The sequence below is a fragment of the Miscanthus floridulus genome, unplaced genomic scaffold (genome assembly GCF_019320115.1).
Source record: "Miscanthus floridulus cultivar M001 unplaced genomic scaffold, ASM1932011v1 fs_132_1_2, whole genome shotgun sequence".
In the NCBI taxonomy this organism is placed as follows: Eukaryota; Viridiplantae; Streptophyta; class Magnoliopsida; order Poales; family Poaceae; genus Miscanthus; species Miscanthus floridulus.
This window is the reverse complement of record NW_027096251.1, coordinates 1-23,032: the sequence shown is the minus strand read 5'-3', so window position 1 is coordinate 23,032 and position 23,032 is coordinate 1. Positions and strand designations below refer to the sequence as shown.

The 23,032-nt window shown below is 46.7% G+C and overlaps 3 protein-coding genes across 5 annotated transcripts; 2 read left to right on the top strand and 1 right to left on the bottom strand.

Annotated features, from left to right (window-relative positions):
• Positions 1-4,535: 4,535 nt before the first annotated feature.
• On the top strand, positions 4,536-6,416 carry LOC136530447 (cytochrome P450 93G2-like). The gene has a single exon (XM_066523184.1). The coding sequence runs from the start codon at positions 4,625-4,627 to the stop codon at positions 6,191-6,193; it is 1,569 nt and encodes a 522-aa protein (XP_066379281.1). The 5' UTR covers positions 4,536-4,624; the 3' UTR covers positions 6,194-6,416.
• Positions 6,417-15,709: 9,293 nt separating this feature from the next.
• Positions 15,710-18,099, top strand: LOC136530448 (probable F-box protein At2g36090). 3 transcript variants are annotated; one of them, XM_066523187.1, is made up of 2 exons: positions 15,710-15,860; positions 16,752-18,099. In XM_066523187.1, exon 2 carries the CDS (start codon positions 16,801-16,803, stop codon positions 17,917-17,919), a length of 1,119 nt encoding a protein of 372 aa, XP_066379284.1. In that variant the 5' UTR covers positions 15,710-15,860; positions 16,752-16,800; the 3' UTR covers positions 17,920-18,099. The 3 variants fall into 3 exon arrangements, with proteins under 3 accessions (XP_066379284.1, XP_066379282.1, XP_066379283.1); XM_066523185.1 differs by having other exon boundaries at positions 15,710-16,043; XM_066523186.1 differs by lacking the exon at positions 15,710-15,860 and adding an exon at positions 16,058-16,477.
• A 30-nt stretch (positions 18,100-18,129) lies between these two features.
• Positions 18,130-21,688, bottom strand: LOC136530449 (villin-2-like). The gene is made up of 9 exons (XM_066523188.1): positions 21,573-21,688; positions 21,425-21,435; positions 21,196-21,336; positions 20,984-21,109; positions 20,721-20,777; positions 20,530-20,631; positions 20,206-20,431; positions 19,582-19,775; positions 18,130-18,643 (listed from the first exon to the last, which is right to left on the bottom strand). Exons 3-9 carry the CDS (start codon positions 21,283-21,285, stop codon positions 18,530-18,532), a joined length of 909 nt encoding a protein of 302 aa, XP_066379285.1. The 5' UTR covers positions 21,286-21,336; positions 21,425-21,435; positions 21,573-21,688; the 3' UTR covers positions 18,130-18,529.
• Positions 21,689-23,032: the final 1,344 nt, after the last annotated feature.

Sequence of the window (23,032 nt, the reverse complement as noted above, 5' to 3'; positions counted from 1 at the left end):
GATGATCGGGTCGACGACCAGTGGGTACTGCCCGGGATTCGGAATACGGTCAGGGTGATCATATCGATCGAAGGTGATCGCCTCTCGAGACCAGTCGAGGTACTGGGGGGTGGCCACCTTGACCGAGAAGATCTCTCGACGTTCCCTCTTGCGCTAACGCGCCGTAAGGCATGCCGAGGGCCCACCGAAGATCATGAAAGCGTTGCGTACCTCGAGGAACCCATTGTCCTTGTCTTCGTCCCGACCGCCGGCCCCCTTCTGCTTGGTGTCGTCATCGGGGAACCCGAGCCTAGCGTAGTAGCATCGTAGCACGGTGCAATCTTCGAGAGCGTGCCTAACCGGGCTCTGGTGGTAAGGGCAGGGTTTCTTGAGCATGTCGTCGAAGGGCCTAGGGCCTTTGGAGCCTCGGGGATTCTTGCGCTCTATGGCCGCGACCAGATCAGCCTCCAGGACCTCCTGCTTCCTCAGGCGCCCCTTTTTCTTTTTCTTAGGGAGGTGGGAGGCTGAGGCCTCGGGGGCCTCTTCCCTCCGCTTACCCTTGGTGTCGGCGTCGGGGAAGATGGCTCCGACAGCCTCTTCAGCTAAGGCGAAGCTAGTGGCGATGTCGAGGAGCACGGCAGCAGAGCGCGGGACGTTGCGACCTAACTCTCGGACCAAGTCCCAACAAGTGATGCCGGAGAGGAAAGCCTAGACAATCTCCGAGTCATCGACGCTGGGTAGCTCGGTGCACTGTTTGGAGAAGCGTCGGATGAAGTCTCGGAGAGACTCGTCCGGCTTCTGGCGACAGCTCTTAAGGTCCCAGGAATTCCCAGGGCGCACGTATGTGCCCTGGAAGTTCCCGACGAAGATCCTAACCAAGTCGCGCCAGTCATGGATCTGCGAGGGAGGGAGATGCTCGAGCCAGGCTCGTGTCGAGTCCGACAAGAGCAAAGGGAGATTGCGGATGATGAGTAGGTCATTGTCCGCGCCACCTAGCTAGCATGCCAGGCGGTAATCGGCGAGCCAGAGTTCTGGGTTGGTCTCGCCGCTGTACTTCGCGAGATTGGCCGGCTGTCGGAACCGGGCGGGGAAAGGAGCTGCGCGGATGGCCCTGCTGAAGACCCGAGGGCCTGGTGGCTCAGGGGAAGGACTGCGGTCCTCACCGCTGTCGTAGCGTCTGCCTCGGTGTGGGTGGTAGCCCCGAGCGGGCCCTTCGTTGTCGTGGCGTCGTCGCCGGCTGACCACCTCATGGTCTCCCTGCACCTCGCGTCAATTGCCGAGGCGGTCCAGAAGCACGGGGACCCTGTGGGCTATTAGCGCTCGATCGGGCTCGGGACGAGCCGGGGCTTCCCTGTCCTGCCGAGGCGGTGCCGTGAGAAGGTTCGAGGCGCCCCCGCGCCGTCGGGAGGCGGAACTCTCGGCATGCTGAACCGCAGCGGTCTCTAGGAGATCGCGGAGCTCACCGCAGACCCGCCCCCCCTCCGTGGTAGAAGGCTCAGGCATTGCGCAGACCAGCATTACCGCAGACATGACGTTCTGGCTGGCGCGATTGAAGACTGGGGGTTGCTCGCTCCCTTCGTCGTCATGGATGCGGTGATGCACATCGCGGGCTCTTCGTCGGGCTACCCCGCCTTCGCTGCGGCCTCGCTGTTCCTGTTCGAGAGAGTCTCGAAGCTGCTGTAGAAGGAGTTGGTCTTGCTCGACCTTGGCCTGGAGCTCACGGAGCTGCTCTAGGTCTGGGCGCTGAGGTCGTGCAAGAGCGACGTTCTCATTTTGTGCGGCCGGCAGGGCATTACGTGGGGGCGTGACGGCGCCCGCCCCTGGACGAAGTGGGGAGCGGCTACCTGCCCCCTCATCCTCTTCGCCTGCCCTCGGCATCCCGAGCCCGACGTGAAAACACTCGCGAGTAGGGTCGTAAGTGTCTTCGTCGTCGGAGTCGGAGTAACCGAAGCAGTAGTCACTTGCGGCCAAGAACTGGCGCAAAGTCCCAGGGTCGTGGAGCCCGGAGAAATCCACTCCGGGCCATGACTCGTCCTCATCCGAGGAGTCGGCGTGGGTGCTTAGGTCGAGACCGAAGTGCTGGCAGCGTTCTGAGGGACCCTCATGAGCAGCAGCGTAGGTGTAGGCGTAAGGGACGGCGGCATTTCTCAACCCAATGGGGTATGGGAATGGTGCCGTCGCCAGATTCTGCTCCGCCGGGGTCGGTTCTTCAGGGAGTGGTGGAGTGGAGCTTGACGACTGGGCACCATCGCGAGCCACCGGTGTTTTCCCTTTGTCCAAGCTCAGGCCAGACAGGTCCCCTGCCAGGGACCCCATACCAACAGCTGGTCGTAGGGTATCGGCGGGGAGTGGCGTGCCACCCTGGGTTCGCGCAGCGTCAGGGTGGCCATGCTCGCGTCGTGCCTGGCGAGCGCAACGAGAGCGGCCGCCTGGGCGCCGCCTGCGCCTGGGCTGCCGGTGCGTAACTTCATTGTCGGACGGTGGGGCTCGAGGAGTGAGGAGTACCATGTCGTACTCATGCCCTAGAGACATGAACTCTAGGCTCCCGAACCAAACTATGGTGCCGAGACGCAGTGGTCGTACGGGGTCTGCCATCCGGAACCTGCTGGGATGACGAAACTGACACGCAGACAGCCCCTACCTGGCGCACCAACTGTCGGTGTTCCGGACCGGGGGGTCCTCGACCGACTAGTGAATTTGTTCTGCGTGCTCCCGATTCCGGATGGTGATGCAAAGAGACACAAGGTTTATACTGGTTCGGGCAATCGGCGCCCTACGTCCAGTCTGAGAGATCGAACTTGTATTCCTTGCACCGAAATGCTCGTAGTAGGGGGTTACAAGCTAAGGGAGAGAGGGAACTAGTCCCAGGTCTCGGCAGGGTGTCGTGTGGGCCGTCTGAGACGTTGCTCTCAAGCGGTTGGAATGTGCGTGTGTGTGTGTGTTATCCCGTTCTCTCCTCTAAGTGGCCCAAGTCCTCTCCTTTTATAGTTGAAGGGAGGACAAGGGCAGTACATGTATTACTATGCGGCGTCGTGCCGACAGGGGCGGCATATCCGAGCCCTGTGGCCTGTTCCTGTGGCGGCGTGGTCGTTGGAGTGGTCCTTCCTTGGAGTACTGGGGCGGCGTGGTCGTCACATCAGATCCTGTGCGTCGTGGGAGCCCCCGGAATGCCTCGGAGTGGACGTGGCGGCGAACGTAGCCACTGTGGACGGACTATGCACGAGGCCGAAACTCGGTCGGTGCCGAGGCTGGTACTGCGGTGGGGGGTCTCGGCGGGCTCGGACCCCAATATCGCCGAGGCCTTGGTGTACAGTGCCGAGGCCCTGAGCGGGCGGCTGATCGCGGACACAGTGGTAGGGCACAGTGGCCAGTAACCCCCGTCATATCCTGTCCCAGGCGCAGATCGTGGTCACAGTGTTAGGACACAGTGGCCGGTAATCCCCGCCGTGCCCTGTCCCGGCCGGTATGGTGGTGATGCGACTTCGGGTCGCATCGGTCATTCTGTGACGTTGAGCCGCTGTCCGGCTGAGATCGCGGGGGTGGTTGAAAGTATTAATGTGACGTGACGCGCTGTCGGGAGGGTCGGCCGAGGCGGGGGGCGACGGACCGCGGACGAGCCGGCCTCGAGCGACACGGAGAATGAGGCCTCGCGCGAGACGGAGACCAGGCTCCTTTCCGAGGCCTCGCGCGAGGGGCCTCGCGCGAGACGGAGAATGCGCCTCCTGCCGAGGCCTTTCGTGGAGAGCCTCGGGCGGGGCGGAGACGGCGTTCCCTGCCGAGGCCTTCCCTGGGGGGCCTCGCGCGAAGCAGAGTTGGTGTCAGGATGCCGAGACCCCCTGCTTGAGGCTTGAGGCAAGGAGGGGGAGGATCCAGTGGGCTCGGTCGCGACGGGGAAGGGCCCACGACTTACCTTTTTGTTTTTATTATTTTTAGATGGGACTTGGGCAACCCATTTGATGTTTTGCTTAGGGTACCCTATTCCAAGATACCCGACACCATTAGTTTTATAATTAATTTATATTTAATACTTCATGATGGGACAGTGACTAACACCACCTAAGGCCTTGCACCACTTCAGACAGACCTCGCTGGCCTCGTACAGGCCTACGGGCCGAGTCGGCCTCGGCCATGATATCAAACACGTCCCACGGGGCACCCTACTCGAGCCGCTAGAGCCTAGGCGCCGAGACTGTTTTCTTGGCAGCCGACCACTGCCGCCGGTACTGCACCCTCGAGGCTTTTGGGTGAGTGCCACGGGTGGCCCGCGTTTCTCCTCGTCGCTCTCGCTCCTGTCTCTTGGCTGGGTGGCCTGCGTTCCTCCTCGTCGCCTCTTCAATTATAATATACAGCCGGTTGGTTTCGTGGTAAATGATCATGATTATATACTGTTGGTCGGTTTGGTTAGTTTCGTGGTAAATAATCATGAATTATATACCGTTGGTTGATTTAGTGTGAGAGAAAAAATACTATTCTAGTTTATAATCTGCGATCATTCGAGCAATTTCTAGTGTTCGGGTGGTCCAACCCCAAGGCCCCAAGGCTCCAAGCACACCTATATATGTATAGAAATAGAACTACATAGAAGCACAGCGTCACACAGCCACAACATACGACTATACGAGACGAGTGCAGAGCAGAGATAACAATGGAAGCAGCAGCTGCTGCCAGCGGCGGCGGCGTCCTGGCACTGCTTCCCGGCATCCTGCTCCTCCTGGCGCTCTCCACCCTCGTCATCTCCAGATGGAGCAACCGCAACAGCAGCAGGCTGCCCCCGAGCCCGATGGCCCTCCCGCTGATCGGCCACCTGCACCTCATCCGCCCGCCGCCGCACAGGGCCTTCGACCGCATCCTGGCGCGCTACGGGCCCCTCGTCTACCTCCGCCTCGGGCCCTCCACGCACTGCGTCGTCGCGGGCACCGCGGACGCCGCCCGGGACCTCCTCAAGCACGAGGCCAGCATCCCGGAGCGGCCGCTCACGGCCGTCACGCGCCACCTCGCGTACGACGACGCCGGCTTCGCGTTCGCGCCCTACGGCCCGCACTGGCGCTTCATGAAGCGCCTCTGCATGTCGGAGCTGCTGGGCCCGCGGACCGTGGACCAGCTGCGGCCCGTGCGGGAGGCCGAGCTGGCGGCCGTGCTGGCGGCGGCGCGCAACGCGGCCGACAAGGGGGAGGCCATCGACGTCAGCCGCCACCTCATCAGCATGTCCAACAACGCCATCATGCGCATGGTGGCCAGCGCGCTGCCGGGCCACATGACGGAGGCGGCCAGGGACTGCGCCAAGCACGTCGCCGAGCTCGTGGGGGCCTTCAACGTCGAGGACTACGTGGGGCTCTGCCGCGGCTGGGACCTGCAGGGGCTCACGCGGAGGACGCGCGAGGTGCGGGACAAGTTCGACGCGCTGCTGGAGATCATGATCACGGGCAAGGAGGAGAACCGTCGGAGAAAGAAGCAGGGGCAGACCGCCACCACCGACAACACCAAGGACCTGCTGGACATCCTCATGGACGCGGCGGAGGACGTGAACGCCGAGGTCAAGCTCACCAGGGAGAACATCAAGGCGTTCGTGCTGGACATCTTCACCGCCGGCTCCGACACCACGGCCACCAGCGTGGAGTGGGCGCTGGCGCTGCTCATCAACCACCCGGACTGCATGGAGAAGCTGCGCGCGGAGCTGGACGCCGTGGTGGGCGCGTCGCGCCTGGTCGGGGAGCAGGACGTCCCGCGCCTGCCCTACCTGCAGGCCGTCTTCAAGGAGACGCTGCGGCTGCAGCCCCCCGCGGTGTTCGCGCAGCGGGAGACCATCGAACCCGTGCACGTCCGGGGCTACGTCATCCCGCCCAAGACCTCCGTCTTCTTCAACATCTTCTCCATCGGCCGCGACCCGGGGTGCTGGGAGGAGCCGCTCCAGTTCCGGCCCGAGCGCTTCATGCCCGGCGGCGCCGGCGCCGGCGTCGACCCCAAGGGGCAGCACATGCAGCTCATGCCGTTCGGCAGCGGCCGCCGCGCCTGCCCCGGCATGGGCCTGGCCATGCAGGCCGTGCCGGCCTTCCTCGCCGCGCTGGTGCAGTGCTTCCACTGGGAGGTACCCGTCCCGCCGGGCCAAACCAAGGCGCCGCCCTTGGACATGGAGGAGCAAGCGGGGCTCGTCACCGCCCGGAAGAACCCTCTCGTGCTCATCCCCACACCGCGCCTCAATCCGCTGCCGGCATGAGCCTAGCTACTAGCTCCCTACATCACCGACACCTGCTGATCGATCCACAGTCTCGGCTCCATCCAAATCCAGATCCAGATCCAGATCCAGATCTGTCCCTTTCTCCACGGGGCAAGGCTCTTTTCGATCGCTTTTACCACTCTGTGTGTGTTACAAACCTGCATTTCTTCTCCGAAGAATGTTTCTGTTTCTGTTTATGGCTACGTTCGCTGGCCTTATAATACGTATTTTTTGACTCGTCTTTTTAGCCGTAATAATATTTTTCTTTTACAATAAATTAGTTAAAACAGTATTTTAAGCCTATCTATATTTTCTGTCACACATACTACGTTTGCAATCACCTTCAGGGGAAGAAGTTGTCTTTGTGCCTGTTGATGTTGATACATCCAGATTTGTGCTCAGGAAGTACTAGGTATTCCTATACTGGAAAAAAGACACTTCGCGGCGACGCAAATTCATCACTATGAACATACTCGATCGTTGTCTTTTTCAAACAATTTCCAGTAACAGATTTTGGGTGTTCAGGCAGAAGACAGCAAGACATTAATGAAGTTCCTTGCCGTAGCTAGCATGTACGAGTAAGCATTAATTACTAAAAATGAACTTTTAGTGTCTGTTTGGTAAGGCTTTGACTTCTCTGAAAATGGCTCCGGCTCTGGCTTCTCTGGAGGAACAGCTCCTCTGGGGGAGTTGAAGCCGTTCTAGAAAACATTTGGCAAAACGGCTGCTTCGCACTCAACGACATGAACCCACATCAAGAGCTGCGCGAAGCTCGTTTTTGAGGCTTATCTTGCGCAGGCAAAAAAAATGGCTCCGGCTCAAAAAAAAAATGGCTCCGGCTCTTGATCGGTTCCCCATGCGGAGCCCTTTTCAAAACAGACGTTTGACACAGCTCCTACAGGAGCCGGAGTTAAAGCCCCTGCAGGAGCCCTGTCAAAGAGACTCTTACACATACAGCTGATGTAAGCCCCCTTTTAATATAGATTCCATGGGCTTCAAACACTGTTCATATGATCTCTTTTCCTCTCATCTCCCTTCTCTCACGAGCCGGTGAAGCCAGTTTCGCTGGCTACGTGAGAGAAGGAGAGAGAAGGAAAAAAAAGAGATCATGTGAGTGTGAACAGCATGTTTGTGTTAGTAGAAACGGGAGCCGGTAGAATCCAACCAAATGAGGCATAGATGTTGTGACATCCTTAATAATGGTATTATGTAGTTATAGCACCGAGAATCTTATATCATCTTCAAGAGATTAGTTCAAATTAATTTCCAAATTGCAAGATATGTCTAATTATTTTTTTTGTGACACGAGGAACCTTTCCTATTTCCACTGATATCAACAGAAATACAGCATTTTAAGAGTTTATCAGAAGAGAGCGACAGACCAACCAGAAGTCTTACAACGCATTTAACTTCCTACATCACGATGCTAAAACCAGAAACTAAGGACTGATCAGCATAGGTCAGCCCATGCATGGTCGATCGTAGGGGTTCTAGATAATCGCCCGGTTCGCTTAAACTTATTCCGAACTATTTTTCAGCTATTAATCAGTGTTTTTCTCGAACAACGTTTCAGTATAATAAGTGTTAGCGTAAGCAAAATTTGAGCGTAGACCAACAGGGTGAAGAGTCCCGCACCACGGAGAGGACAGCCAGGACCGAGCACCTGAGCCAGCGCCTGTGGCCAGCCGCCAGCGCATGCATGCGTCCAGAGCCTTTTGCCATTTGCATAGCAGCAGCCTGTGGTGACCAGCTGTTGTCATGGCCCATGGACGATTACGGGGACCTCCGCCTCCCACGGGAGGCGCGTGGACGGAGCCAGAGCTTGCCGCGCCTAGGGGGACCTCCCACGGGAGGCGGCGCAGACGGGAGGTGCTGGACGGGGTACGTGGGGCGGTGAGCGGACGGGGAAGGGCCGTCACGATGGGGCCGCTCGGTCGGGGAAGGGAGGTGATGCGGATCTAGCAGCAGCTGCGCCGAAAAGAATGCCCATCCACGCCGAAACGTCAGCGGCGACAGGGAATACCGAATACGCGCGGGCGCGGCCGAGAAGAATAGCCAGCGGGTGCAGAATCTCTTCAGCTGCTATTTGGTGTCTTTGGAAACCATGCCTGGAAATGATAGTGTATTTGTTTTCAGAGAACAGAATGGAGGAGTATAGATATATACTACTCTGCAAGATTTGCCGCAACAGCCCAAAACTGGGTGATTCTCTGTCAGGAGGAGACGAAGGAGTTCATGCAGGCGGAGAGATCACATCTTTGGCTGGACAGCCATTGTGGCGGGCGGAGGTATCCGCTCAATTGCAAGATAAATGTGGAAAACAATCAATCACGGTTCACGAACTGTAGTTGGTCCCGGATGATACGTTCACGGAGCATGCAGCATGGAGGATGACGGCTTGGCACAGCCGCACAGGTGTGCTGCAGCTGCAGCGATAAGACGCCATATGATGCTCTTGACTTTTGAGCAACTCTGTGGTCCTGGAACATACTGAGCGCCAATCAAGGACATGACATGATGGAGCAAAGGCGACTGCTCTGTCTCAAATTATTTGTCACGTGTCGTAAATTTAACTTAATTTATAAAAAATACGTGTAACATTTATATCTTTAAATAAATTTATTAAAAACTAGATTCAAAGATCTTTTTAATAATACTAATTATGTAACATAAATATTAATATTTTTTTAATATATATTCTGTCAAAGTTATTTCTCAGAAAACCAATACGTCACGTATCTTGTGACGGAGGGAGCAGTACCTACCGGAAGCAGTATAGGTGGTGGGGTCCTCCGCGCGTGGATCTTTTGGCGCCAGCTATTAGATCCACGTCGACTTGCCGAGAGATGAGGACCACCTAATCCATGGCGCACAGAGAGCTTAGCGAAGTAAAGGAGTGAGGCGCGCCAGCGTCGGCCAGTAGCACACATGGTAGAGGATCTCCACGAACAACGACTACCTTCTAGATGGCTTCCTTCTGCCTCAGGCGCCCTCATTCTCAGCGTAGTGGCATCTCTTAGCTCTTCTCCTCCTTCCTGCCTAATTAATGTAGTAATGTGGATATTTAGTTCAGTGGACCCAAGGATAATATGACTCGAATAAAAGGCGACATGAAAGCTGCTGAAGACGTGCAGAATCCGGTACATCACGTGGGAGCAGGACAGCTAGACACGTGCTAAGGTAGTATAGTTTTTTTTCCTCTACTGTAAGGCCAGTCTCAGTGGTGTTTCATGAGAGTTTTATGAGCATTAAATATGCTGATATGACACTCTATTAATAAAAAGAAATGATAAAAGTTTTATAGAAGTAGAGAGAGTTTCGTGGGATGAAACTCTTCTATATTGTTTCTAAAATATACTTATATTGAAAATGGGACATGAAACTCGTATTAAGACTGACCTAACAGAACGGCTGCAGGACCCGTGTCTTGAAAGGTGAATCTTCACTAGCCATGCAATTCCAGCAAGATTCTGCTGGGCCTTGTCATGGTTAGGGCGTCCCCGACGGTGTTCTCTCATAACAAATCAGTTAAAATAGTATTTCGACTTGTTTTTTCAGCGAAACGAATGGACCTAACACGCATGTTTCTCAAAAAAAAAAAATCACCTCTGACATACTTTACCGCTGTCTGCTTTTTATTATTCAATTGTTCTCAGGCTTCAAATCAGCTAGCGATTAGAAAACGTAATAAATAATAGGGCCTGTTTTGTTTGGTTCCTTAGACCAAATTTTAGTCCCTGTTTCATCGGATGTTTGACACATGCATGGAGTATTAAATATACACTAAAAATAACTAATTACATAGATTGTAACTAATTTGCGAGATGAATTTTTAAGCCTTATTAGTCCATGATTTGACAAGGTGGTGCTACAGCTAATGATGGGTTAATTAGGCTTAATAAATTTGTCTCATAAATTAGTCTTTATCTGTATAATTAGTTTTATAATTAACTCATATTTAGTCCTCTTAATTAATATCTGAACGTCCGATATGACATGGACTAAAATTTAGTCCGTGAAACTAAACATTGCGTCAAACCTTTTTTTGGCTGGTCCACGAAATAGGCGAAGGAAATTAAATTACTACGTACTACTCTGCCTTTGCAAACCTCTTGGCATTGATGCCGTGCAATATTTTCAGTCTGTTTTTTCTGCTTTTTTTTGTTTGTTTGTGCACGTGCCTAAGTACCTCTTTTGTCCCCTGGTCTTCGGAGGAAGCAGTGGAGTGGTGCTGCTGCTCAAGAGTCAAGGTCCACATCATCAAATCGAGCAGGGCTATATGTTAGCAGTGGCAGACTCAGAATAAATCGAAGGCTATGGCCTCCTCTACCCATGGCTACGTATGGATTTTTTTTCAATTGATACAATGATTAAACCACATATTTTGTACTGCAAGAAAAATACGTTGTCCACTTTTAGATTCGTGGTTCTACTTCTAATTGTAAACAATCTATAATTTTTAGATTCAGGATTCTATGTTTACTTTTCAGTCTGATTGAATAGATACAAGACTACAAAACTACACAGCTACAATTTACAAATTAGAGAATATAAAGAATATTCAACCAACAAATGAATTAGTGAATAGAGAAATACTAGAGACAGGGTCCGAGCCTCAAGCCTCAAGGGGCGGAGCCGCAGAGTGGCGGAAGAGAGATTTGGCTGGCCTTTTCGCTTTTTTCAGCAGTACTTTTCAATAAATAAATAAATAGTATTTTTTTTTACAATAAATCAATATAAATATCAGCATAAACTAAATTTCAGCGTAAGCGAGCTGCCAATCAGTTGCTCTCACCGGCCACCTTTGAGGCCGTGACCCATGCGGTCATGCCTATGGGCCAACTTGAGCCCTGCTGGCCTACCAGCCCATAGCGCGACGTGATTCCTGCTGCAGATTGCGGTGCTGCCGCTGGTTGGCCGCCAGCCTACCCATTGGCCGCAGGACGCACAAATCGACCAGGCCCAATGCGCCAGGCAGTCCAGCAGCTGGTAACGCGGCGTGGAGAGCAGCAGGCGAGCGGAATCAGGAGGTGTCGTCGAGCCAGGATTATAGATGTCCAACGGGCCGGTCCGGTCCGGCACGGCATGGGCCCAGGCCAGCCGGGATTATATAATCATAATCATAAGCTTTTCTGTTAGGTATATAAAGATGCATCTTGTATATGTTTTCTTCGTTTTCTTCATCTAATTATGCCACATCCAAGTCGTTGAGGCAGACCCAACTGAAGAGCGCAGGTTAAGCATAGGACATCGAGTGGATGCTCCACGAGCTTATGGCTACAGGGGTACAGGGTGTCTGCAATCATTTTAGTCTTTTAAGAAACTTCTGTCAGTTTTATCAAAAAGAACTTTAGAGATCATACAATGTGTATTTCTCATCTTATGTTTTGTTGTATTATAATTAGTGAAGTTGCAATGTAATTGTCAAAAAAAGGAAACAATTGGAGCAAAAAGTTGGCTACAGAGTTTTAGAGGTGACCGGTATGTGAAATATTTTTTATGTAGCAAGGCATGACTATTTTTTTTGTCTTTGAGGAAATTTAAATTTTGTCAGCACATATTTTGGTTGTTTTAATTTGTATGCCGCCATAGCTTAACACGGGCATACTACTAGTAGTTATAGGTTTAACCAAACGATCATGGCAGAGTATCCTAAGGACGTCTAATGTTACACTCACTTTATTCCAAATTATGTCATTTTAATTTTTACTAGCAAATATGTCCGTACGTTGCAACGGAAGAAAAAACTATTAAACATTTATGCAAAATGATAATGTGAAGGATATGTATTTGCTTATGTTTTATGCTTTTATAATTTATTTATGATGACCATCACATTCATAATATAAGTTAATGCTGATAATAAATAACAATGTCCTATAAACCTGTATCGAATTAAAATACATCTTGGTATATTTTCCCTTCTATTGTAAAGCGCATAATTATTTAGATATAAATATATTATAACTTCAATTTTTCATACTACCTATGCGTTTCTATGACTCAATATCGACCTTTGTAGCTTTTTTGACGCATCATATCAACCTCCGTAACATTTTTGCCGATGTGTCAAGGATTGGTCTGTCCGCTAATTGTGACAGGAGACCTCTCTTTTTTCACACGACAGCCCTCATCAGGAATTATATAAATATATTTGTTTAGATTTCATTAGACAACAATTTGCTCAAGATTTTGGTTCACGAAATAATTAGTTGTACCATTGATGAATACATATTTCAATAAAAATAAATTTTGTTTCTAATCAAAACTACATCATATGGTGTAAAATTTTCTCTTTAAAACTTATTAATGCGCAATCAAACATAATAATTGCTGAGAAGTAGGGGTTATGCATCGGGGCTCTTGGGCAGGAACCGGACAACGAAAAGTTAGTGAAGGCTTCGGGAAAACCAACGACGAGGACATCCTCCTCGTACTCCTCGGCCATCTTCGCGTATTCTGGATCTGCCTCTCGCATATGCAAGGATGATTTAACGCACCCATAGACAAAGCACAACCTAACAAGGTTTATAACATCTATAGATAGACCACATTTTTATGAAGCTGACAAAACTAGTTTGGTATTTTTCTATTTTTCTATGATTTTTATTGAATTTGGTAAGATCTCGGTTTTTATAAAAAAAGAAAAACGAAAGAAAAGGAAAAAGGTTTGCTTGAGCTTGGTCTAGCCCACAACGAAGTCGGCCCAACTGCAAGAATTCAGCCCAGGTTTAAAAAGAAGCCCACCAGGATCTAGGAGAGGTCCACTTAGATCTGAATATTTTGCACTAGGAACCTCAAACTATTTTAAAAATCATTAAGACCCTTTTACCTTTTCTTTGTCTCTAACATCTTTACATCTGAAACCCCATATTTCTTTCTATTTCCTTTCTCACTCCTAATCTCCCTCCTCAATGTTAAAGCAACGTGAATCAGCAGGGAGGGCCCGACGCCCCAAAACCGACACGTACACGAAGGCAGGGCTGCACGAAAATTATGGTGTTAGAAATTTTACCTCTTTAGTATTAAGGTATAGATAAGGCATAATATATACTCATATCTAGATACGTACTCCTTCTGTCCCTAAATCTTTTACATATGAAACCTGTCCCCAAACCGTGGCCAGCCAGCGTGCCACGTCACGGGCTTTTCGAGGCCGTTCGATCGGACGCGCGGACGGCCCAGATCGGGCGATCCACGGTCATTTTACGAAAACCCCCTTCTATTTTTCAAAAATCAACCCACACTCCAGAGGCCCTCTCAGAATATTTTACAAGAAACACCTCAAATTATTTCCAAATCAACCCGCAGTCCAGAACGGATGGGCTCTGGGTTTTTTGCAAAAAAGACCTTCACTTTATCGAAAATCAACCCGCGCTCTGGAGACACTCTCGACAATTTTTGCGTAAACCTTCTCAGATTTTTCTCAAATCAAAATACAGGCCACCTTTCATTATATCTCTTTTTTTCAAAAAATAAATTAGCTGAAACTTTAAAATTGCATAGTAAATCACAGAAAAATTGTAAATTAGAAAATCAAGGGCACGTTAGTTGGCGAATTTTTTTGGGAAATGGTACTGCAGCACTTTCGCTGTTATTTGGCAATTAGTGTCCAATCATAGTCTAATTAGGCTTAAAAGATTCGTCTCATGAATTTCGTCTAAAATGTGTAATTAGTTTTATTTTTTATTTATATTTAATGCTTCATGCATGCGTCTAAAGATTCGATGTGACGGAAAATCTTGAAAAATTTTGCAAAATTTTGGGAACTAAACAACACCCAAGTTGATCTGAAATCCTAACGAGTAGAACTATGCAGTGCATCCATAATATCACATGTTTTAGTAAGGATTTTTTTTCATATAAACTTTTACCTATGCTTTTAAGGGGCAAATAAAATTATACCTTCATGATGATAAAGTCTCAAAAATACATAAAAATCATAAAATGAACAAAAAATTGCTCTGTTTCTCATCACTACACCTATATTCTTATTGCCACTGCCTAATCAAAAGGGAAGGTGCGGCAAAGCCACGCCCGCGTTTCTAATATATGTCGTTTTCGCTTTCCGAGAAACCACTTTGACTAAATATATATTAAAAAAATATTAATATTTATGGTACATAACTAGTATAATTAAAAAGATCTTTAAATCTAGTTTTTTTAATAAATTTATTTAGAGATACAAATATTACGTGTATTTTTTATAAATCAAATAAACTTGTGGGACATACACCCACGGCGAGTTATTTAGGGACTGGGGGACCTTCTGCGCTATGGATCTCTACCCTGAAAGAATCACCGGTCAATCACCCTGCCCTGCTGCTGCGAGCTCTGTCCGCGAGTTCTGAGTCTGTCCGCTGAACACAGGAGGAAGACGTGACTTGTGACACACTGTCACTGACTTGACGAACCTTTACTTCAATTACACATTTGGGCCTTGTGACATGTGGCTATGGGCCTGTCCGCACATGGGCTTTGCCTGCCCGACGGCCTAGCTACCGTAGATAGTACGCTATGGATTCCACTAAAAAAAAATAGTACGCTATGGATTTCCACAACTTCAGAACAGCACGTCGGCACACGCACACCACACAAGCAAACAAGTGGCCAGTGTACGAGCAATACATAGACAGGCACGAATCGCACTGTAAGACCCAACTCTAAATCCTGACTCTTTTGTCTCCAATGTTCAGTTGTTTGTTTAATTATTAGTTGGATATTAATTAACCTGGTTAGTTAATTTTTGGAGCATAGTGGAATGGTGTGTATTATTAAATATAGATGCATCCAAAAAAAAGGTAAACTAGAGGTATCTGTTGCAATTAGCAAAGATTGATACTCCCTTCGTTTCAAATTATGTCGCTTTGACTTTCTTGGTACATCCATTTTGCTAGATAAATAATATGTCTAGATACATAGTAAAATGGATGAACCCAAAAGTCAAAACGACTTGTAATTTGAAATCTTAGGAGTATATAAATTGACATTTGTGCTATAATACCTGTTGTGCTCTTGAATCATTTTAATTTTGAATTTTTTTTTACTTTCTTTGTTATCGACTTCGCCCTACCTCAAATTATTTCCGTCCTCCGTCATGGGTGGTAAGAAATACTCCCTCCGTCCCAAAAATAATGTAATCTGGTTTCAAATCTTATCTCAAAAAGAATATAAATGTAGACTTAAAATTAACTTTTCCAATAGGATCCACCTATTAATACCACTACATGTCTAAAATCTATCATATTCTATTCATCCATGAGAAGAACATATGTAACCATTGTTTTTTAGTTTCTAGAATAATAGAGTATGGGTAAATGTGCAATTTAACACATACACTAATCTTACCTCAAAAATTGAGATTTACATTCTTTCTGAGATGAAGAGAGTTTTTTTTTTAGTTTTTATGTATCAAGATACGATTGTATATCTAGATAGGTATTATAAAATATAACCGAGGGAGCAGCGTAAAAGAGCTCAACGGAGAGCCGAGAGCATCGGCCAACTGTGCGCCGGCACCCCAAGAAAAAAAAAGTGGGCACTGGCAGATCAGCACAGGCTCCTCCCTCTCTAGACCGGGTCGTCCTGCACGGCTGCACCGCGGAGGCTGCTAGAGACCACAACGCCGCGCAGCCGGCCGGCCGGCCGGCCGTCCCGTGGCTCGTTGGTACGTCCGCGACCCCGCGTACACCATGGTCCGGCCTAGTACGCTTATCCGGCGACGTTACTCACGATGCGATGCGAGGCCGGAACTGGTGACAGCTGGGGCCTGTCTTATTTAAACCCTGACACCATAGTCAGTCAGTCGTCTCTACCTCATCCACCTCTCTGACGAATCTTGATTCTTGAGGTGAGCCTGCCTAGTCTCTCGTCTCCCTCTTCCCCTCCGGGGGATGTTGCTGTGCTTTCGACCTCCTTATTAGATGCTTCTCGCTCCTCCTGCAGCTGTAACCATAGATCTGTGGGTTTTTTGGGGGGTTTTGATTCAGCTTTAGTTTCCTGCCCATGATTTCTTCTCTCACCAGCAAGAGGCTGTCACTCCAACCAATAGAACTTATGTACAAGCTGTTCGTTGCCTCCTCCCAGTGCCTGGCCAGAGACTGATTGGTTTCCCAACTTCTGTTTTACTAGATTTTAGTTCATTGTTAAGCACGTGCTCAGTTCTTTTGTTGGGCATTAATGGAGTAACCACAGCATTGCTTCTCTGGCCAATTGAAAATGTTTGTTCCGTTCATTGTCAGAACGCAATAGAAGCGAAGAGTATCCGTGATGTAAATAACAACTGTAAGTTGTAGGGTAATCGTATTGATTTTGTGCTACTGAGACTGAGCAGGCTTGGAACTGGATGCGTTAGTTTTCTAGATCTGGGAATTTGATCGTTTTGGCCTACTCATGCTTTTATGTTTCCTTCCACTGCCTTGGGATTCCAAGAAATTTAACTGATGGCCCAGAATTTCAGCAACACACCACATATTTTGCCTTTGAAGATTTGTTGATATATGTCAATTGGTATACTGTTAGAAGAAACTAACCAAAGTCCTGTTTTGTTATGCTCCAGGTTGATTTGGTGTCATCTCTTTTAGCTGCAACTGCAGCAAGCTGTGATCATGGCATCGCTGAGTGCCGACCTTTTCTATGATATACTGAAGCGTCTCGATGCTGCAGCTCTGGCAAGAGCAGGCTGTGCCTGTGCTGATTTTCGTGCCATATCAAATGAAGAGGATCTGTGGGAAAATGCTTGCACATCTCTGTGGCCATCAACGAGACAAGATGATGTTAGGAGCTTAATTGTTTCTGTTGGTGGATTCAGGAAGTTTTATGCAGATTGTTTCACCCTTATATTGAACAAGGATGTCCCTGTGGTTCAAACTAATGAAAGTAATTTCTTTGCCGAAGAATGGGCCGAGTCTGACTACTACTATGATGACTTGGATGAGCTTGAAGACTCATTGCCTTCGGACTTCGTATCTCTGATTGATGTATGGTACAAAGACCGTGCACTCTACTCAAAGGTCATGTGGGGAATTCCCAACTCAGACAGTGCCAATGGATGGTTCTTTAACTACCCGTTCCAGATAGACTTGTTTCAACACTCAGCTGAAAACAATGAGAACAATAATGGCGAGGTATTCTTATCCACCATCAATAACATACCATCGGTGCCCTCGATGGAGCAAGAAAGGAAAGACGGGAAGCTATGGAGGGAACTGAATGATGGCATAAAGTTGAGTTGGATCATTGTCAACCGAAAGATGAAGCGGGCAGTGAACCTAACGAGTTGGCACCCGCTGAGTGGGCAGAGGCACTGGCCAACCGATACTGATTTCGTTCTACGGTTTGGGTCTGTCCTTCCGGCAAAGGAGGTCCTGCCCTGCCAGGTAGCAGAATGCATTATGTTGATGAAATTCCGTGTGACAAGCATGGGCAGCGAGGAGGCTGGGGAACCTTCAACACTTGCGCTGACGGAACTGAGTATGCAGATCAAAGACATGGGCGGTGTTCATCTCAACGGGCGCTGCAGCCTCCTCCTTCTCAAGGAGGCGCTGAGCTGCCACCGGAGCAGGAACTATGATGAGGTGCTGGAGTCTTGCAATTTGTATCTGAAGGCACAGAGTGAGCTGAAAGAAGAGAAGATACGCAGTGAGTGCCGGTTCGACACACTCTGTATTTTCAGTGGCATTACAATATTTGCTGCTATCTGCACCATGTGCTATAGAAAGTTTTAGAAGTTTTGACTTTTTAGATAAGGCTAGCTGCGGATTTAATAAATGTTGTAGTGATGCACATGCTTGAGAGCTTGTAAATACAGCCTACTTACTATTGCTGGTTATTAGTTCTCCTTAGATATTTCATGGGGAAAATAACCTAATGTCCTCATATATGCAATATGTTGCAATATTTTGGATGTTGACCAGTAGTCAGTAGAACACCACCAGAACAATAGAAGCTGAAGTCTTATAACAAAAATATGTTCCATACACCTTGGTGCCAATACACCATTACTTACAAAAATCTCACTAGTAATGCCATTTGCACCAATTTGATTTTTAATAAAATAAAAAAAAGAAACACGTGAGAGGTCAACAAGATCAAGAACGACCTCAGAATAATGAAGGGACTAGGGAATAATATGGCCCGTGGACCTATATAACGCGCCCAAACCATGTGCAGATTAAAGTGTAGCCTATACAAGTCACGGATAAAGCTGCTGGTGATCATCCGTGGAACGAAAATGATGAGAATGCTGGACAGCGTGGACTCTCCCTCCTGTGGAGAGGAAAATAGGAACGCATGACTCTGTGCAACGGAAGGGCTTTATTCATAGGCAGCCGTGTCTCAGAAAAGATCGGCTTTCTTTTTCTGCAACTCTTGCTTCCACCTTGGCTGCTCGTAGAATTCCTCTTTGGTCATACCAAATACGGTTTCGAATTCACTGTCCACCAAATATGTCTGCAGAAGCAAAATGAACTTAGCCTTTGGAATCCATAAACATGAGGTGCAGTAAATGCAGAAGAGGCTGCCATCAGTTGATAGATATTCCAATGAGATGAAAATGATTAAAAAACGCCATCGATTTAGTTGAGTTTGTAATAAACCCAGCTCGATAATTATACTTCAATTAGAGAAATGGTCACTATTCCTGCTTCTGTTGCAGATAACTGCTGGTTGCGGTACTAGGCCTACAAATTACTAAGAGTATCATTATCTTTTTGAATAAAAGAGCATCATAATCTTGGTGAGCATAGTTAACTCATAAATATATTTGAAACTGAAAGCATAGAACGATTCCATTTTCTGCAGTTGTAACAGAAGAATTTGGCTGTGGTTCTGATAAAATCTTGACCATTTCATTTATTCTCCTTGTCTATATCAGTTTGTTTATTTTCCAAATAACCTTCCACACCTCGTGTTCTTCATGACTAACAGCAATTGCGGCAAAACGCCTACAGTCCTGACTGGTATTTTCCAAATTGGAAGTCTGAGATATTAGTAACCAGAAGTTACCTCAGAAATAGGACCTTGAAGCAAAGTTATAAGAAATTTCCAAAACTTACCTATTTACTCTTTATGGTGAGTAAGCTTGCCTACAGATGTTTACAAGCAAAAAAGTTATATCTAGCATGTCCTACAGGGAGAGGAAAACCGATCCAGTAAATGGAAATTTTGAAGTAAATGCTAAGCGCCTGAGCCTTAGTTGAGGCAAACTTAGGTGCCTATTTTCTTCCTAGTATAAATAAATCCACCAGTACTCCTAAATTGGTCTAGATTTAAATAAAATGCACACAAAGTTTCATGTATAGTTACGACAAATACTCAGCCCTTTCACAAGGAAATGAGGTAATAGAAGAGGGAGAACTTTTTTCAAGGATGCAGTGGGAATCACAAACCTCTCTGCGCTTGTAGTCTATCCCACTAACAGGGTCAGTGGACTTTGATATCAAGCGTTCATAGCTAAAGGTCGTCTGGCCTCCATTTTCGTTAGCAGTTTGTTCCTGTGAGACATCAGGCTCTGTTCGGACATCTTCAGGCCCTGTTTCAAACTGATGGGGAGAAGCAGGAGCTAATTCAGTCTTCTCAGCATCTGCATCAAGTGAAGGCATCATCAACCTTTGCCATCAAGCTAAGAGGTAAAAATTAATCACAGAATTCTCATGGGTTCATCTTCATCTACTTTCTTGCAGTTACTAAGCGAATCCTATTAATTATTCATAAGTAAAACTCAAGTAGTTTAAAAAAAAGAGTAAAACTCAAGTAAACACAGTTAACAAACTTAAATACATCTCAGATCCTTTTTTACTCTTCCAGAGCAAAACCAAAAGGACACGATTTGACTATTTCTACAAAAACAAAGTGATGCAACATGCCGGTGCTAAAAATATCCAATATTATTTACCAGAATTACTACCATAACAGGAACAATATCACTGGGAGCTTGAGACATGCTTCTAGTATTGTTATCTTCCTAAAGAAAAGGTGAAACTTCAAATCAAATTTAGGCTGGCAAGTCTAACCTGCTGTGGGAGACGACCTACTGTGGCGGGGGCTGTGAGATCCCTCTGCAGTCAAAACATTGGACAGTGCTGCAACAGCAGCGGCTCTTTGAGACCCTTGGCCTGAATGAGATTGTGTGCTGCTGGGTTTTGACGATGTATTAAGGGCAGAGGACAAGGCAGCCATTGCTGAAGCACGTTGGCTATGCTCGCTGTCACCTGATGAGCTTGTGGGCCTCTCATCTGACTGAAAACCCATGGGATTTGGTGGTTAGCAGATAAGAAAAATCGGGAAGGAAATTATTATTATTTTTGAAACGGAGGGAAGGAAATTATTAGCAGTACCTGTTTTCCTTGCGACGATGGATTCAATGCAGATGAAAGAGCTGCCAAGGCTGATGCCCTTTGAGTTGGCCCACCATCACCTGATGAGCCCTTATTTCCACCCTGGAAGCAGTTAAAAAGGCATGAAGCAGAAAAAAAAGGAAAATAACATGTAGCATTCTTTGTAAATTGAATAGCAAAAGTTTACTTACCTCTGAACGCATTCCAAAAAGAACTGAAAGTTTCTTCTCAAAAGAGTTTCCATGAATCTGTTTCAAGAATGACACGTATCAGCTTAACCGCAAGCAAAGAAAAAAGGTATGCCGAATATTGGACATATGAGCAAAGTCCATTAAGTGAAAAAAGGTAAACCTTCAAAATATCAGCTATTCCATACAAATAGATAATAAATGGGACATAGTTAGAACGAAAAGCTGAATTTTTGAAATACAGAAGTAAATATCTAAGAGCATACCACTGATCGTGTGTTATCCCAGGAGAAGTATGTCCTGAAGAAGCAAGGTTCATTCCCTTCATTGACTTTATAGAGAGGCACATCAGGAGAAATACCTTCAAAGGCCACGGCATGTTGTACGTATTTCTGGGAGGGAAGCAATCGTTGCTAGGAGTTGGACGATAGTGATCCAACCAAAAACAGAAAGGTTAACACTTAAACTTGGTACCTACCTGGCCAATGTCAAATGCTTTCTGTTTTTCTTTTGTCTCCACACACTGACCCATCCAAACAAAAACCTCACAGTGTGTATCAAGTATCATCGTATCTTCGGTCAACAAATCATCTTGTGAAAAATTGAAAACTTCAGTAACCTGTGTACAAGTGAGCTTTCAGAATTTTTTTTAAAAACAAGATTATTGGAACATGACCAATTTGGATCAAATCAATACGGCAACAAACCTCCAGCTTCCCTGACAAATGGTGACGATGTTATCACGATTGAAGCCAAAAAAATGATAATAAAACATTAGGGTCACTATAAAGCATAAAAACCAGAATGTGGTAAGATTGAGAAACACTGTGAATAGAAGGTTTGACTACTACTAACCATTCCTAAGAGAGAAGGTATACAAATGAGGCTCTCTAATAACAGCATCAGGTGCAGCATTTTTACTTGTATAACTCTGCTTTCCACCGATAGAAGACCAGAAAATAGAGCTCTCAGTGCCCTCCTTGCAATGTTTGACAGCAACACCGGTCTGTGATTGGGGGTACAGATAATTTAAGTAAGTGAGTAATAGTGGCCACGATAAGACATGTCAATTACTTGCAATTTTATCAGAATCAAGTGCTGCTGAGGGAGGAGGATTCAGCAACCAGCGTAGTTCTGTCCAACCTCGTTGGATCATTAATAAACCTTAAATTAGACAGCAGTGAGAAAACACCAGTATTTGTGCATACAATTATTACCTTCCAGCATGATGAATTTTTATCATAAAGATCATTCTGTTAGCAGCTTTCAACAAAATAGTCTTTCAGAATTGTTTGCTCAAAACAGGTTTTCCATAAGCTTTACATAACACTCCAATAGAGAAGAAGCACAAAACTGCAAATAAACTTGAAAAATATATTCTAAAACCCTTCTCAATATCCACTTCTAACCAATCTACTAAGTGGTAGAGAAGAAATGATTTTTTTCCTTAGTGACGAGGTACTACCTCCAGTCCAAAATTAAGGCATTCAAACTTCAAAAATATTTTCATTGTTATACATTAATCATTTTGATTGTCACATGAAATCAAGGTTCTAAATAGCCCACTATAATTTTTTATAGGGTCTACCGCTACAATATTGTTAATTGTTCCGCTATCACTGCTAAAGATGCTCTAGGTCTGCTAAACACCACTATTTGTTTTAGCTGTGAAATAGATTTAGCAGCACTAATCCTGACCGAAGCATAAATTCATACCTTAGTCTAAAAAACTATAATATGTGCCTCTCCATTAGGTTCTTGATACTGATTTAATAAATCATTGAACAATTGATCCTTGAATAGTGAATGAATATGATGTTAATCACAGCCGTGAGTATGTTGATTGATATGGTCAATGTTAAGTAATAAATGTGGAGGCATGCTCTCCTAGAGCCTGTACATGTATTTAATCATTTATGTTCATAAAATTTTGCTTTGCTAAATGTTTTTGTGCATAATTAATTAAGAATTTCATGTTTTCTATAAAACCACTAAATGAAATAGCTTTCGCTATATTCTGCTATAGTTTTTGAAGGAGCCCACCGCTAAATATCTTAGCCCACGATTTAAAACGTTGCATTCAATCAATATAAATATGGTTAATTACATTCACATTCAAAATATATTGATTTAACTGTAATTTAATAATTTTTGGCAATGCTACTTTGAAGAAATATAGTCAAAGGTGTGACAATATCCTAAACGACCAAGTAAATAGGAAGAGAGTTGTTATGAACCTAGTTCATTAGGAGATAGCTAGGCAAAGTTGGATTGGAGGGAGACTAGAGTATCGGGGGATCTGGGATTAATTCTTC